The following is a 15,008-nucleotide window of genomic DNA, read 5'->3' as shown; positions in this document are numbered from 1 at the left end:
ATTAGGTAATTAAAGAAAGAATTGTCGTATTACCGGTAAAAACTGATTTTTTAAAAATTTTAGTCGATTGATAAAATGTTTATCGTATAAACATTACTACTAAGAAATTTGCGAATTTATTTATATCGCAAGTAGTTTTTAAAATACTATTAATAAAATATCTATTATTTGGTGACAGAATGGAAATCGGTACCTATTTCCACTCTCAGATGGCGCTAATTTTATCTAAAAAAATAATATTGTCCTGAGCCATCTAAATATAGATGATCTATGATGTAAAATTATCACTTCAGATCTAACTTAATAGTTATATAGTGCTAATATAGTGCTAATAACTTAATCTCGATTATTTGCATCGTGGAATACAGATTAATCAATTTTACTAATGTAATAAAATGTACAAAGTTATATTTTTATTATTATCATTGTGCTTAGCTGTGTCCGAAAGTGTGCAACATAACCCCGCAGAATACGTTATACTTAAATATAATGAAACATACACTAATACTATAAATAATAACAAAGAATATCTTCTAGAAGTAACAGAAACTATTGTAAGTTAATTATATAACACTGATAAATAGCTTTAGTTATTGTTATTTAATTCAAAAGTAATTTTGAGAGGTATCAACAGTTCAAACTTTTGTTGATTTACGATTATTTTATACGTAAAATCTTCCAGAATGACACAGTTAATGCGAATCCTCCAAGAATATGGATTCAAAGCAACGCAACTGTGTCTTTTCCTTTAATGATAGTAGCAAGACAAACTAAAGAAATGATATCGTGGCAATTGCCTTTAGAAATCGAAGGAGACGTAGGTGAATTCGTATATAATTACACCACAAAAACTATGTGCCACGACATACTAAAACATTATAGAATGAACGGTACGTGAAATAAGCGTTTTATAATGTTATAGTTTGAATTGTAAATTTACCTTTTAGGGAGACATCAGAAAATGATACAGGAAAATTCGTTTATTTCTATAGCTACATCTTCGAATAAAACTATTAATTTCACCATAGAAGTTAGGAAACAAAATACTTTTACCATAGAACTTTCCAAGGAGCATAAGTTCAATATTACTCCAAGTCAACCCAGGTAATTTTTTATTTTCAATCATATAATTGATAATTATTATATCTTAGTGTGTTTGTTCTTTATTTTTTAACATTTTTTTAAGTTATGTTATTGTTGTTATACTATAGTGGACCCCTCGTTTATTGGCCCTAAAACTTCAAAAAACAATAGTTTTTGATTTTTTTTTGAAATATTTGTTAATATTGTGGAAAATAACTTATTGCAAATAAGGTAAAAGCACCTGAACAAGACAGCCGATACTTTCTGGTGTTATCCTCGAAATTAAGAAAACTAGCATTGTCTACATCTTTCTGTTAATTGTAAAGTAGAAATATGATTCCCCTTATATATTACCGGAGGTCTGGGGCTAGTTTAAATTTCAGTTTAATTTGAAACGGAGAGATCCTAACCTAACTTTTATATATTCTCTACATTTCTACAAGATTATACAAAAATATTGGTAGAATCTTAATCAAAAGTACTACGTCTTAGAAATTGCACAAATTATCTTGTAATTTCTTCATTTTTGTTTTTACAACTCTCTCAACAACTAACATTGAAGACATTTCGGTGACAACTGGGAGAAAAATGTCTGTTTAACTGTGACCTTGTTAATTCTTGGTTTAAACTGGAGTTCAAACCATAGTTTAATCTACAGTTTTACCCTAGGCTGTAAAATTATATATAATAATGAATAAACAAAAATAAACAAAGAATAGAAAAACTTTCAATGCCTTTGGTTAATTTTGCGAAGAAATATAAAGAACCTCGATTCCAAAATAAGTGATACGGTAAATGTATTTAATTTCACATGTAGTTAGATCAAACTTGTTTCAAATGTAATCTAACTCGAAAATATTTTATACAAATGATAACATGCGAGAAAAGAGCAATTTTGAAATGAAATGGTTTTTTTTCGTTTAATTATTTGTTTATAAGTTATCAACAATTTTAAGGAAATAAGTGCGTTTAAAGCCATGAAGCTGATAAGAGGTTAATTTTTTTATTTCTGTATTTTTTGTTTCGAAATTCTGAAGTTAAAACCAGAATTAAAAAAAAATGATTTTTCTATTTTATACTTGGAACCAAAAACTAGGTGTCGTTAATATTATAAAATAATAAATCATTTACTCTAGATTTATGTTAAGAATTCTTTTAAAAAATTCCAAAAAATTTATGAAACATATAAAAATTTCCAAAAATTACATTGGTGGGGGGGGTGTAGAAAACAACAAATTTTACAATTTAGGTTAGGACTCCTTGACAGGATCATCGAATTATACATAGGAAGCTGTAAAACTATATTTCCGGACGTTTTTTTATATTTAAATCCCAATTTTTAAATACTACAATTATTGATGGAAAAATTTTGAATTCTTCTAAAAAAATTCCAAAACATTGCGGGGTGGGGTGCATACAATGATGAATTGTTTCAATGTAAGTTTGGATTCGTTGACAGGATCATCTAATTATTCGTAGGAAGTTGTAAAAAATCGCGGCGGGCTACAGAAAACAATGAATTTTCCCAATTTAGGTTAGATTTCTTCAACAGGGTCATCAAATTATGCGTAGAAAATTGTAAAACGATATTTCGCGCTCAAATTTAAATGAATTGAAAAATTTTTTGAAAAAATTGGAGTCTTCTTCATCGTACGTTAGGACTTAGTCCGGTGTTTGCATCAATGGTTTCCTAGCTGGTGGTGGAGTCATAGATATTAAAATAATAATAATAAAGAGAGAGAGAAAGATCATCGGTATACTACTCTCTATTTCTCTCTACTCTTTTCTGATCGGATCGAAATTAAGTCGGAAGTTTCATGTGGTAGAGAAGAATAGCAAATTTTGAATTTATTTGCTAGTAGAGGGAGACAGAGAGTGGTAAAAAGATGCTCTTTCTCTCTCGTCAATAATTCAATTCCACTTTTATGTCGTTCCTCTATCTTTAATCTTTTGTCTATGGGTGGGATGCCTACAACGACGGATTGCTCCAATTTAGGTTAGAATTAGTTGACAGGATCATCGAATTATGTTGTAAAACTATTTCTACAGGGTTTTTTTTTGTTTAAATAACAATTTTCACATTATTTTGAAAACACTATAATTATTTTTAAACAATCATAAATTACATAAAAAACTTGTGAATAAATCGATGGATTTTCCTAATTTAGAATTAATTGATAAGATCATCGAAATATGTTCTTGCTAGAGTACTATAAGTGTAGTTTGACGCATCAAAAATACCCATAGCTATTTATATTAGGTTATGTCCCTTTTTACAGCTACTTCTTTTACAATTTCACCACAGACGATTCTTTGATAAAAAAGGGGGACTCTAATTACGAAACCGTCATTTTAGAAGTCAATTCAGACGACGATATCTGCATGGTTGTCAGTATACAAAATATAAGTGTAAGTTTCTCGTTTTCTTTTACCGGTATTTCGTCATTTTTGTCTTATAATTCAATTAATACTTAGTACCTTCCGCGTTTTTTTTTCGTTTCTAGTGCCCTGTTTTCGATACCAATCAAGATGTAACGTTCAGGGGGTTCTACGAAACCGTTAACAAGAAAGGAGGTATCACAATTCCTGTGAGTATAAAAATATTTTCGTAACGAAAATATGGTACACACCCCGTATATAAATATTTTTTACAGAAATACAAATTTCCCCAAGGTTTTTACATAGTGTTTGTCGCAAAACCCGACGATTACGCTTGCGAAAAATCGGGTTTTAGTAACGTAAATAATTCAGAGAGGGTGAAACAAATTTCCCTCGTTATTAAACCCAGTATTACATATTCCGATTACGTTATGGCCGTTTTAATTACTTTGGGATGTATAGGTAAGTATATTTCGACACCCCCCCCTTAAAAATTTTTGTAATACTTACGTCGTAATAATCGATTAAACTAATTATTCATTGCACTGATATACATAGTAATATAACCTCATTTTATTTTCACTTTAATTTCCAAATAATTTTTAAAATCTGGCAACGTTGTTTTCGTGTAATATACAAATCCAATTAAATTAATAATGTGCTGACTAATAAATCGTGTAAACGCAAAGGACAAGTTACTTAAACAAGTAGAAGAATTAATGAAATTTGAAATGAATACTACGATTTTTTATTACTAAGAACGCTATCTATGTAAATTTATTGAGTACCATTAGATTAGCTGATTACTTTATCTTGTAGAGTCAAAGTTACACGAAAAAGAAGAATTGATAGTTTATAAATAAGACCTAAATAAAATTATTTCCAATGGTCTAAGGTTATTTAATCATCTCGAGAATTATTGAAGAAAAATCATATAAATAATTTAATTTTCAGTCATTTGCGTGACATTTTTGTTTGTATTTGTGTTTATTAGTGTAACAGTGCTTTTTGTGAAGTAAAAATCTTATTTATTATGGAAATAAGTGAACATTATCAATCTTTAAATAGAGAAATAAAAGCCAAATGTGAAGTTACATTGAAAATTATTAAAGACAGAAAAAAGTATCTATTTTTTGGAACTTAAGTAATTGAATTTCAGTTATTACATTTTCTTACCTCTTTAGTTATGTCATTTTCTTCATTCATCTGCTTATGAATCATACTAGAGGGATTTATTTTGTTTTCCAATTATCACTAAATCTTTTAGGTGGTTTCTATATAATTTTTGGTCTTCCGTATTTTTTTTATACTGTAAAGGCAACTACACCGAGAGCAATGGAGTATGTTGATAATTTTTCAACCACGCCAAATGCACGTAAGTTATTCAATTTCATATTTTTTACCAAATAATATAATTAACACAACACTTATAGAAAAAAATCACTTTTTGCAGTTTTGCATGTTATGCACACATACCTAAATACCAATGAAATGATATCTAATTTTTTTATGTATTTTATGCATTCTTCTTATCTTTACAGATTTTTTTCATCAATTTGTTGAAAAAAATTATTCATCAAAATAAGTATATAATTGAAATAATTTCATGTGTATATACGAGGGGTGACCAAAAAATTAATGAAATTTTTTGGAAAACGACTTTCAATTAATTTTTCTTACATTTTCATTCGGTGAGATAAGTTTGAACCCATTTCGACTTTAATGAAATCGTTTTTGCAAAAATTTGCATTTTGAACAACTAATTTTATATAGTAATAGTATAGTAACTGTTTATAAGTGATTTAAACGATTTAAGAATAGAAATTAGTCTTTTGATCTCAAAAACAAATGAAAAAGTTTAAATTTCTAATTTTTACTTTCACATCCCCGTTATTTATCAGATTTAGTACAGCGCGACTTTTGGTTCGACCCAATAATAAAAATTGTACCGAAAGGAAAATTTTTTAATACACTTACATTCATTGTATTTTTAATTGTACAATAGAACAAACCGAAACTAGTGAATGATATTTAGGTTATGGATCCCATTATAACTTTATTTTCTTCTAATTGACGTTTAATTGTCACTCTGATAACTGTCAATTCGAACAACATTGATTACGTTCTATTCGTATTCTTTTTTGATCTGTTCTGACAGCTGTCACTTTTAGGTATCGATTAGTTTTCAAAGCGTTTATCGTAATTTTTTATCTGTAAATTTGTGTCGAATAAATTTGTATTTATGGTATATTCGGAACGCAATAAGAATTATTAGTACCATACCTAACATGTGGAATTATATATATATATATATATATATATATATATATATATATATATATATATATATATATATTAATATATATATATATATATATATATATATATATATATATATATTAATATATATATATATATATATTTATATAATATATATGAATAAAAATAAACTATTAAAAAATATTTAAAATGTGAGAATATTTACTATCACGACACAGTAACAGTAGCTACATTCACTTCGAAACGTTTTATGTTGACATGACGTTAAGTTAACGTCAGGGTTCCCAACTTAGGGGTTTTCTTCCCGAATTTAGTGTGGAAAAATGTGAGAGGAGATGTTTTTAGAGGTATTTTTAGGGATTTACATAATTTCAAATATCTATGTACAACATTGTAGAGAATAAGTGACAGTAGCCATTTCGTTTTCACTTTGAAACGTTTTATGTTGGTACGACGTTAAGTTAACGCCAGTTTTTTCTTAAAATTTATATCGCTTGTAGTGATTCTAACCTCAAAACAGTAATTAACGTCAACTACAAGATATTAATTTTTTAATAACGATTGTATATATTCAAAAATTAATTTAATCATTTTTAGCTTAAGTGGGTTTGTAATTAACATGATAATAAAGTGTTTTTAATTTGGGTTTAGGTCAAATCAAATTTCGTTAATAATTTCCTACATAATTATGTATTTTGTTTTTTAATTTGTATTATTTCATCAGGAATTGTTAGGCTGAAGGTCACGCGAACATTCGATGGCACAGGTACATTAAAATTACAATTTTCACTATTATCCTTTTGTTTTAAACGTATTGAAAATATCCTTGCTTGGTGTACTTGAGTTTCCTACAGAATTCGGTTCATTCATTCGTAAATTTAAGGAAAAAAAGTGAAGTTTATGAACAACAAATTAAGTATCAATTGAAGTATTTCAGAAATACAACTCGTCCTAGTTCACGTCTCATTGTATCTTATTAATTATAGTGCCCAAATAATTGAATATCTTCTTTTTATTCTTCTATTCGTTATACTATTTTTTTTTTCGATTTTTTAGTTAAATTAATGCTTTTTTCATTTTTTTTATGCGTGTATCCATTTACTTCACATTTCTTTCAATTTACAATCTTTTATTAACCAAAACAGAATTTTTATGGAATCGATTAATAATCTAAATCAGAGGTAGCTGCAGGTTTGCTTGTAACATTTTTACAATCGATATTTTCCGTAGACATTCAATTTCAGTTATGACAGTACTTCAATTCTTAGTTTTATTGCACTCTGAATATGATAATAAGACGTAGTAGAAAAACATTTTATCATAAATATTGGAACATTCCTTTTTATACATACACATTTGAAACGTTTAGAAAATATTCGAAATCAGCTGAAATAAACGCGAATACCTCTATTGAACTAAAATATTCTATGGTTACTACATATAATCAATTATAATCGATCTTCTCCATAGACCGCAGAAACAAGGCCATTCGATAGCTGTTAATTCCTTAACCTAACATAACTGGTAAACAATAGTTTAGCTTCAATTTACATTTTCGATTTTTAGGATGTATAAGATATTTATATATTTTATAAATCGTTTCAATTTCTATTCATATAATAAAGAAAATCCTATAAATGGTAGTTGGAATGAATTTGTATTATTTATTCATAATTTTAATCTATTGGTAAGACATTTATTTTGACTTTATCCTATATTTATATCTAAAAATGCTTGATCGCGTGTATTAAAAAGTCATTATTTGCTAAAAATTCTGCAGCTATCTCTTGACGTGTAATTTTCGTAGTGAAATTTTAATCTGACCACTAACAGCTTAGAAATATTAATTTTTAACAAAATTTGAACTAAAGCATGCAATTCAAGAGAAAATATCAATTTAATCTGATGTGTTGAAATACTTTAAAGAAATTTATCTATTATAATATCTTATAGAAATATAGAAAAATCATAGAAGATAATTTCTCTTGATTATTTAGGTATTTATTATTATAATTTACTGATGAAAATGTATAAATAAATCTGGTTTATTAACATTTCATTGGTTTTTTTACACTGTTACATGCACTTTATTCACACTAACACGAAAAGACACAGTAGCTGTAGAAAATATAGGTAAGATGCTAGACATACACCTATAATCTGCAATAGAAATATAAAATTTCTTTTCCATTGGCAAAAACAATCATAATTTTTATGGCACTACTAAATTTGGATTCCTAAACGAAAATTTTTGTAATTCTGATTGGCTTTTTAACTTTTCAATTATTAAATAACTATCAATATTGACACTGTTTTTCCTCAGTTTCTATCAGCATCTTGTGTGTCATTTACATGCATTAAGTTTAAATCTGTAGTAATTTTATGCTCAAATTACTGCACCTTCTTCTAAAAATCTCTATCAACTTCCTTCAAATCTGACTTCATTGAAAAGATCTTCATTAATTAGTTATTTTGTTACGTTACAGAGGGTTTTTTATTCGTTTATACTGCATCTTCTGCAGTACTTGCTGCACCTTCTTCTAAAAATCATTGCTAACTTCAATCATATTCATTAAAATATTTGTATCATGGATATGGTGGAAATTAAATTGAAAATTATCATCAAATGCAACGTAAACAAATTGCTCTTGTAGAATTAACAATATTTGTGTTTGTATAGAAATGGCTAATGTTCAACGTACCATATCCACAATGTCTGGCCCCTCGGTAGATATAACTGATTACGATACGTTAAACGAAGTAGATATCGATAAAAATTTGAGGTTAGGTCGAGGACAACCGTTCCTGATAGATTTAGCCCGAAAACCCCCTAAAGAATTAACGAAAAAATCTTATTTGTATTTATACAACGTTCTCACGGTGGCCATTTTTTACGCCTTACCCGTACTGCAGCTCGTCGTAACCTACCAAATGGTGAGTTTGTATTATTACATCATAATCTTATACAAATTCAAGTGGTGCTAAATCCGTATAATAAAGTGGATATTTTAGGTATTAAATGAAACCGGCCAACAAGATTTATGTTACTACAATTTCTTATGCGCGCATCCTTTGGGTTTTCTCAGCGATTTTAATCACGTTTTCTCCAATATAGGTTATATTTTATTGGGCGTACTTTTTTTGATAATAACGTATCTTAGGGAACAATCCCACAAAGACGCCGATTTCGATAAGGTAAATTAATTGATTCAAAATTAACGAAAATTTGATTTGATTTCTTTTCCACAAGGAATTCGGTATTCCTCAACACTATGGTATGTTTTACGCCATGGGGGTGGCTTTGATAATGGAAGGTATACTTAGCGGAAGCTACCACGTTTGCCCTAATTCTTTGAATTTTCAATTTGGTAAGTGCAAATATTATTTTATATCATTTTTTATAATGTAAATTTTTGAAAAATTGTTATATATATATATATATATATATATGACAAGATCCCCAAGAAAAGCTTGTTGGGAAAGAACAAATCGTTTTGAAATTTATGCCGATCATTCTCATCATTTTTTCAAAATTTTTAATATTTTCGTTGATAATTTTCAATATATCAACTTTCTATGGCTTAAGGCTGAAAATAATAAGAATATTATTTCTCATTTTCTTGCGGTTTTTTCACATTTATAAAATTTTAAATTTGAATAACAGTTTTTATGTAAACTTTGAATACATATTCCGTATAAAATTTTCCAAATTCCACAAAAACCAATACGAAAATAATAAATCCGGTTTAAATATTTCGTTATATTTAATATTTCAGATTCTAGTTTTATGTACGTAATGGCAGTACTTTGTATGGTGAAATTATATCAAAATCGTCATCCAGATATAAACGCTAACGCCTATACTACATTCGGAGTATTAGCTTTAGCAGTGGTACTCGGTAAGTTTTATAATATCTATAATTATATTAATATGAAAAAAATATATATATTACTCATGAACTTAATTTTAATCCATTTTAATCCATATTTCCAATTCCAGTTACAAAAACTTCAATTCAGAACTTATCAACAAAAAATAAGCGAAAAAACTTTGATTTTTGTTTCGAATATTTTGATTTTAGGAATTGACTGGTTATTTTGACGTCTTCCATTTTCTGAATTTGTTCAAATGAATCTTTATTGCTCGGTATGTCCAAGATGTTTGTCGGTATCTGTTTTTATTACCCTTAAATCAACCAGACATCAAAAACTTTGTGTATCTTTGCTACCAGTAACTAATATTTTAGTTTTTATGTCTTTTTTGTCATTCCAAGGACTTGCGTTCTCTAAATTTGTCCAAATAAGTCTCTATTCTTCATCATCATGTATCCATAACAATTAAAAGTGAAAATTCTGCTTCGGCACCTCAAATATTTGATTCTGATTGCCTTTAAGTAACCCTGATACCAAAAAATTTGTTTTTCTGGCTACTAGTAGCTCTTATTTCAATTTTTAGGACCTTTTTAGCTATTCTGGGGTCATCCATTATCCAAATTTATCAATTTGCTTCGATATTGCTATTTACTCAATTTGTTTTTTTAATTTATTCGTCACTGACAGCTCCACAATTAGAAATCTAACCTTGTTATCCTAATGATGATTCTCAATATCCTTGAAGCATTCTCCACCATGGTCTCTTCTGGTTTTTAGGTCCTTTATCATTCCAGTGTCTTCCACCCTCTAAATATTTCTTCGTTTACAATCACCTCTTATCCTTTTCTGATTTATTTAATAATTATACAACCAGAAGAAAAAAAATCGAATATAATTACATTTTTCTAACCTTGGTATACTTTTACTATCATTTTTCTTTTAATTTCAAAGTAGATATTTTTAGATTAGGTTTTTATTTCGTTCTTTTTTTCAGCGATGATAGGAATATTGGAACCGAATCAATACTTTTGGATAACTTTTGTTATCATCCATATATTAATGTGCTTTTATCTAAGTGTAAAAGTATATTACATGGGATGTTGGAGATTACGTAAGCAATTTTTTTTAATCCAAATAACCAAAATTATATTTGTTTCGTTCCAGGTGATTTATCTTTACAAAAATTCAAACAGGTTTGGATATACGACTTCTGGTCAGGACCGGCTAACGTTGTTAGACCTTGCCACAAAGGTACAAAAGAAATTTCCAATTTTTCCAACTAACGATGGCTTATTTTCAGCTCGGTTTGTGTTACTTTTCTTGGGAAACTTGTGCAATTGGGGTCTGGATGCTTTTGCTTTATATCGATTACCGAAAAACTTTCCTGTCTTCCTATTGACCATATTTATGACGAATACTATGTTGTACTTCGTTTTTTACATTGTGATGAAGGTGAGTTCGATTTTTATCACCATCTAGCTCCATTATTACAATCAAAAGTGTCAATTGTCACTAAAATATCAGATATTCACCTTTGGGATTTAATTCGATCCTTCCAGTAGTTCAAATATACAAATTAAATACTTCAGATCACAATATACATGACATCCCAAAATGTACAACTATAGTAGTTCAAATGACCTCTAAGGTGTACACAACTTGTTGCAACAATCTCTAGTTTATTTACATTCTTCTAGTAGTTCAAATGACCCGTCGGATTTGTTAGAGAAACTTGTGGTTAGAAAGGATATCTGGAGGACCCAATACAACAAAACCGATATCAATTAGTAGACATTCTTCTATTCCGTCAGTTTTGATTCCTTTTTATTTGGTTAAGGAAATGCTCTTCCTGTTCATCACAGATAGTTCCAGAATTCCAGGAAATAGTCTCTGATTTATTTACATTCTTCTAGTAGTTCAAAAGTACATGGGTCACATTGTATATAACACCTTGAACAAGTGCAACTATAGTAGTTCAAATGACCTGATGAGCTGGATTTGCCCAGAGGGAAAAAATTTTACTTCCTTCTATTATTGCTTTTTAACTATCGCATTAAATTCCTATACCTCTGGTCCGACAATTCTTGTCTATATCGAATATTTACTTTTTGAACCTTACACTCTAAAAATGATATTCCTTGCAGATTTGCTTCTCCAAATGTTTGCTACTAACATTTTCACCTCAAAATATCTAAAAACTTCAAAATTCTCCATCGAATCTAGTGTTGTATGTAATTAGCGAAGAAAAATACCCTCCATATAAGGGGTTTTGACAAAAGGGATTGATTTTTCTATCCCTATCAATTTTTCCTATTTGTGTTTAGTATATTAAGTTAAGTCGAAAAGGAAGTTAAGCTGCTGATCAAATATGAAGAAATGATATGTTTTTGAGGTGTGTTTTGAATCAACAGTCTCCGTTTAGTGTATTTTTACTTTTCCAGTACATCAATAAAGAGAAAGTAAGGCTCTTGACTTGGGCTTTCCTAATTGTTTCCGGGGTGTGCGCTATTTCCGCAATGTATTTTTTCTTGCACAAAGCTATATCTTGGAAGGTAAGTTAATTTTTTTCTTATTAATCCATTTTTAATAACATAAATGTGATATTTTTTTCGATAAAAAAATTCCCAAAAATTTTTGTTGTGTATAAATAATTCTTATTATTTCAAGTGACTTTTTTTAATAAATTTTTGTTTTTAAATACAATTTTTGAAATAAAAAACAAATTAGTATGAGAAATTAGCCTTTTTCGTTATACAGCTTTAGTACTTGTATTAGTTCTGTTGCTACAACTGTCAAGTATTTAAAAAAGAAGAATATACAGGTTAAGTTGAATGATTGTTATTGTTGTATCTAATTCATATCGTGGAAATATAAATAGTGTAGAAATTCAGTTTAGGATTTAAGTGAAGGAAATAAAAAAAAATAAACGAAACTGAAACAAGTATACAATTCAATATCTACATTTGTGAAAATAATCATATAATAGGGTTATGTCGATACTTTTATCAATTAATAACTATTTTTTTCGTATTTTTAATATTTAGTTGATTAGAAAGTACCTCGAAAACGTTTTTGTTTGCAGAGAACGGCGGCGCAATCGAGACAATTCAACGTAGAATGTAAACTATTTCGTTTTTACGATTATCACGACATATGGCACTTTTTGAGCGCCATAGGAATGTTTTTTACTTTTATGGTATTATTAACTCTCGATGATGATCTTTCGCACACGCATCATTCTCAAATTCCAGTATTTTAACTAATAATAACGAATTGTTACATGTGTTAAAAATAAGCTTTATGACTTGGTAAATTATTTGAATGTATTAACTTTAAAAAATGTTATTTTGATTTAGCTAGACAGATATTTCTCTTGAAATCGAGGATAAGACGCTCAATTTTTTATTTATCTCACAGTTTCTTATCAGAAAAAAGATTCTACTCTCAAAGTTTCGAGCTGGTTTAGAGTTGAAATATATTTTTTTGTGAAACAGTGCTCTCTATAACTTTTGACTTTGGTAGCTTTTCGAATGATGTTGAAGGTTTATGAAATAAACCAGCTCTTCTGTTATAAACTATTTAAAATCTCTGTAATACCTAGTGTAACGAAATCTTAATTGATTTGTATTGGCTCCAATTTCCACTTCTTTTCAAATCCAGCTGTTTTTCCCCATCCATTAGTTTAATATTTAGTATTTCTATGGGTCCTTGTGTCTTTAATTTTGAAGTTAAGGAAGATATTCTTTATAATAAACTAGCTTTTACCCCTTTTATCAGAAGTCATTATAATAGAAAAGAACGAACTCTGTAGCTATATTAGAACCTGAGATATAGATCTTTGAATGTATGAAAATTGCCGAAAACCTACAAAAATCCATAACTCCACATTGAATTTCCGCGCCTAGCTCCTCTCCAACTCAACTGATTTAAGTGTTCAAAAACTCAAACGAAAGAAGGTGTTTCAGCGAGTGTTCTTAAACCAAAACGAAGTCTCTATCTTGAATAGAACCTGAGATATTGAGGATAGAACGTGTGTATGTGAAAAACTCCCATAAGTAATGTACAGTATATGTATGAGAATGGTGAAAATTAGATGAAATCCGATGGTTGATCTGTGCATCAATACCTTTCATTGAAAAAATATTAAGCAAATCGGTTGGGTAGAACGCCTGAACGGACTCTGAATGGAAATCATCAATTTCATATTTATTCGGGTGTCTAAATTATCTACAGGTTTCGCTTTTTCTATAATTATACATACAATGTTGGTTTGTTATGGTTTTTGCTCTATTACAACAGAGATTTCCTTTCACTGTTTTGTATCATTGAATTCCTCTCATTTCTATCACTTTTTTATTTTATTTTCTTATTGCTTATTCTAGATTTATATTTTTTTTTATTATTCTAGACTCTTAACTTATTCTCCTAAGCAGTTCTGCTTTTCCAAACAAATTCGATATGTTGGTTATTCTATTAATCACAATTTTTCTTTTTCTATACATGAAATATTTTTGAGCATTTTGCTTTTTACTGTTGTTTTGTATAGTTATAACTTTGTCTTTTTGCAAATTTTCTTTGGACTTGATAATAATATTGAACACGAAATATTTGTACTCTTCGGAAAATTATAGCATCATTTAATTTTCAATTTCATTTTTAGTTTGTAATATTGAGAATTTTTCAAAATGGTTATTAAACTATATTGAATTGCCTATTTTGTTAATTAGTTTAGTTTTGAAAACATTTTCCATGACTATAAATTCTAGAAATTATCAAAAATATTGATTAAAAAACAACACAGGGGCTTCTAGAAATCTATTGAAATTCTAAAACTTTTCCATTTATTTACTCCTTCACTGGGGAAAAAGTATTTTCTTCTTTTCTAGAAGGAAAAAGCTTTATATGAAATTTCTCAAACTGCATTAACGACATAATTACCAAAATATTAGCATATAAAAATAAATTTATTAAACCAAACTTCCAATTGATAATATTTCGTTGAAAAGGTATATATAAGTACCTGCATATGAAGGATCTTTGTGATATTAATTATATTTTAAGCAAAATTCGCTTAAAAATAATTTTTTTATAAATTTTACCATGTAGAATTAATATTGGTCCTATTCCATTTGATTTTGATATAAAACGTTAAAATAATTATTAATCTATGGTTTATTGTAAATATTAAAATTTTATTCCAATTTTAAGTTTTATTTCAATTACCTGAAACTAACCCAAAAATAATAGAAAATTAAAGTTTGAAATTTTGAAGAAAAAAAAATAATACCGATTTAATTTAAAATACCACATGATTTAAAAGGTAATTCTTACGCTTTTTACTTGTAAAAAATTTTTTAAAACAAAATAACTGCCTTTTATTATAGCTAGTATTA

General features: G+C 28.1%; 1 protein-coding gene across 2 annotated transcripts; it reads left to right on the top strand.

Annotated features, from left to right (window-relative positions):
• The first annotated feature begins 235 nt into the window (after nt 1-235).
• LOC130899372 (SID1 transmembrane family member 1-like) lies at nt 236-14,816 on the top strand. 2 transcript variants are annotated; one of them, XM_057809278.1, is made up of 17 exons: nt 256-554; nt 683-890; nt 948-1,104; nt 3,363-3,492; nt 3,588-3,671; nt 3,738-3,924; nt 4,730-4,837; nt 6,467-6,508; nt 8,423-8,676; nt 8,755-8,937; nt 8,993-9,110; nt 9,519-9,641; nt 10,610-10,726; nt 10,780-10,866; nt 10,916-11,067; nt 12,057-12,167; nt 12,698-14,816. In XM_057809278.1, exons 1-17 carry the CDS (start codon nt 396-398, stop codon nt 12,872-12,874), a joined length of 2,397 nt encoding a protein of 798 aa, XP_057665261.1. In that variant the 5' UTR covers nt 256-395; the 3' UTR covers nt 12,875-14,816. The 2 variants fall into 2 exon arrangements, with proteins under 2 accessions (XP_057665262.1, XP_057665261.1); XM_057809279.1 differs by lacking the exon at nt 6,467-6,508 and having other exon boundaries at nt 236-554.
• The last annotated feature ends 192 nt before the right edge of the window (nt 14,817-15,008 follow it).

Source organism: Diorhabda carinulata, chromosome 11 (assembly GCF_026250575.1).
Source record: "Diorhabda carinulata isolate Delta chromosome 11, icDioCari1.1, whole genome shotgun sequence".
NCBI lineage: Eukaryota > Metazoa > Arthropoda > Insecta > Coleoptera > Chrysomelidae > Diorhabda > Diorhabda carinulata.
Note: the sequence above shows the minus strand (reverse complement) of the source record. Positions and strands in the feature narration are given on the sequence as shown.

Coding starts and splice junctions, on each gene's coding strand:
- LOC130899372 (XM_057809278.1), top strand. CDS start 396: ATGTACAAAGTTATATTTTTATTATTATCATTGTGCTTAGCTGTGTCC. Junction 3,925..4,729: donor AATTACTTTGGGATGTATAG/GTAAGTATATTT, acceptor TAAATCTTTTAG/GTGGTTTCTATATAATTTTT. Junction 9,642..10,609: donor AGCTTTAGCAGTGGTACTCG/GTAAGTTTTATA, acceptor TCTTTTTTTCAG/CGATGATAGGAATATTGGAA.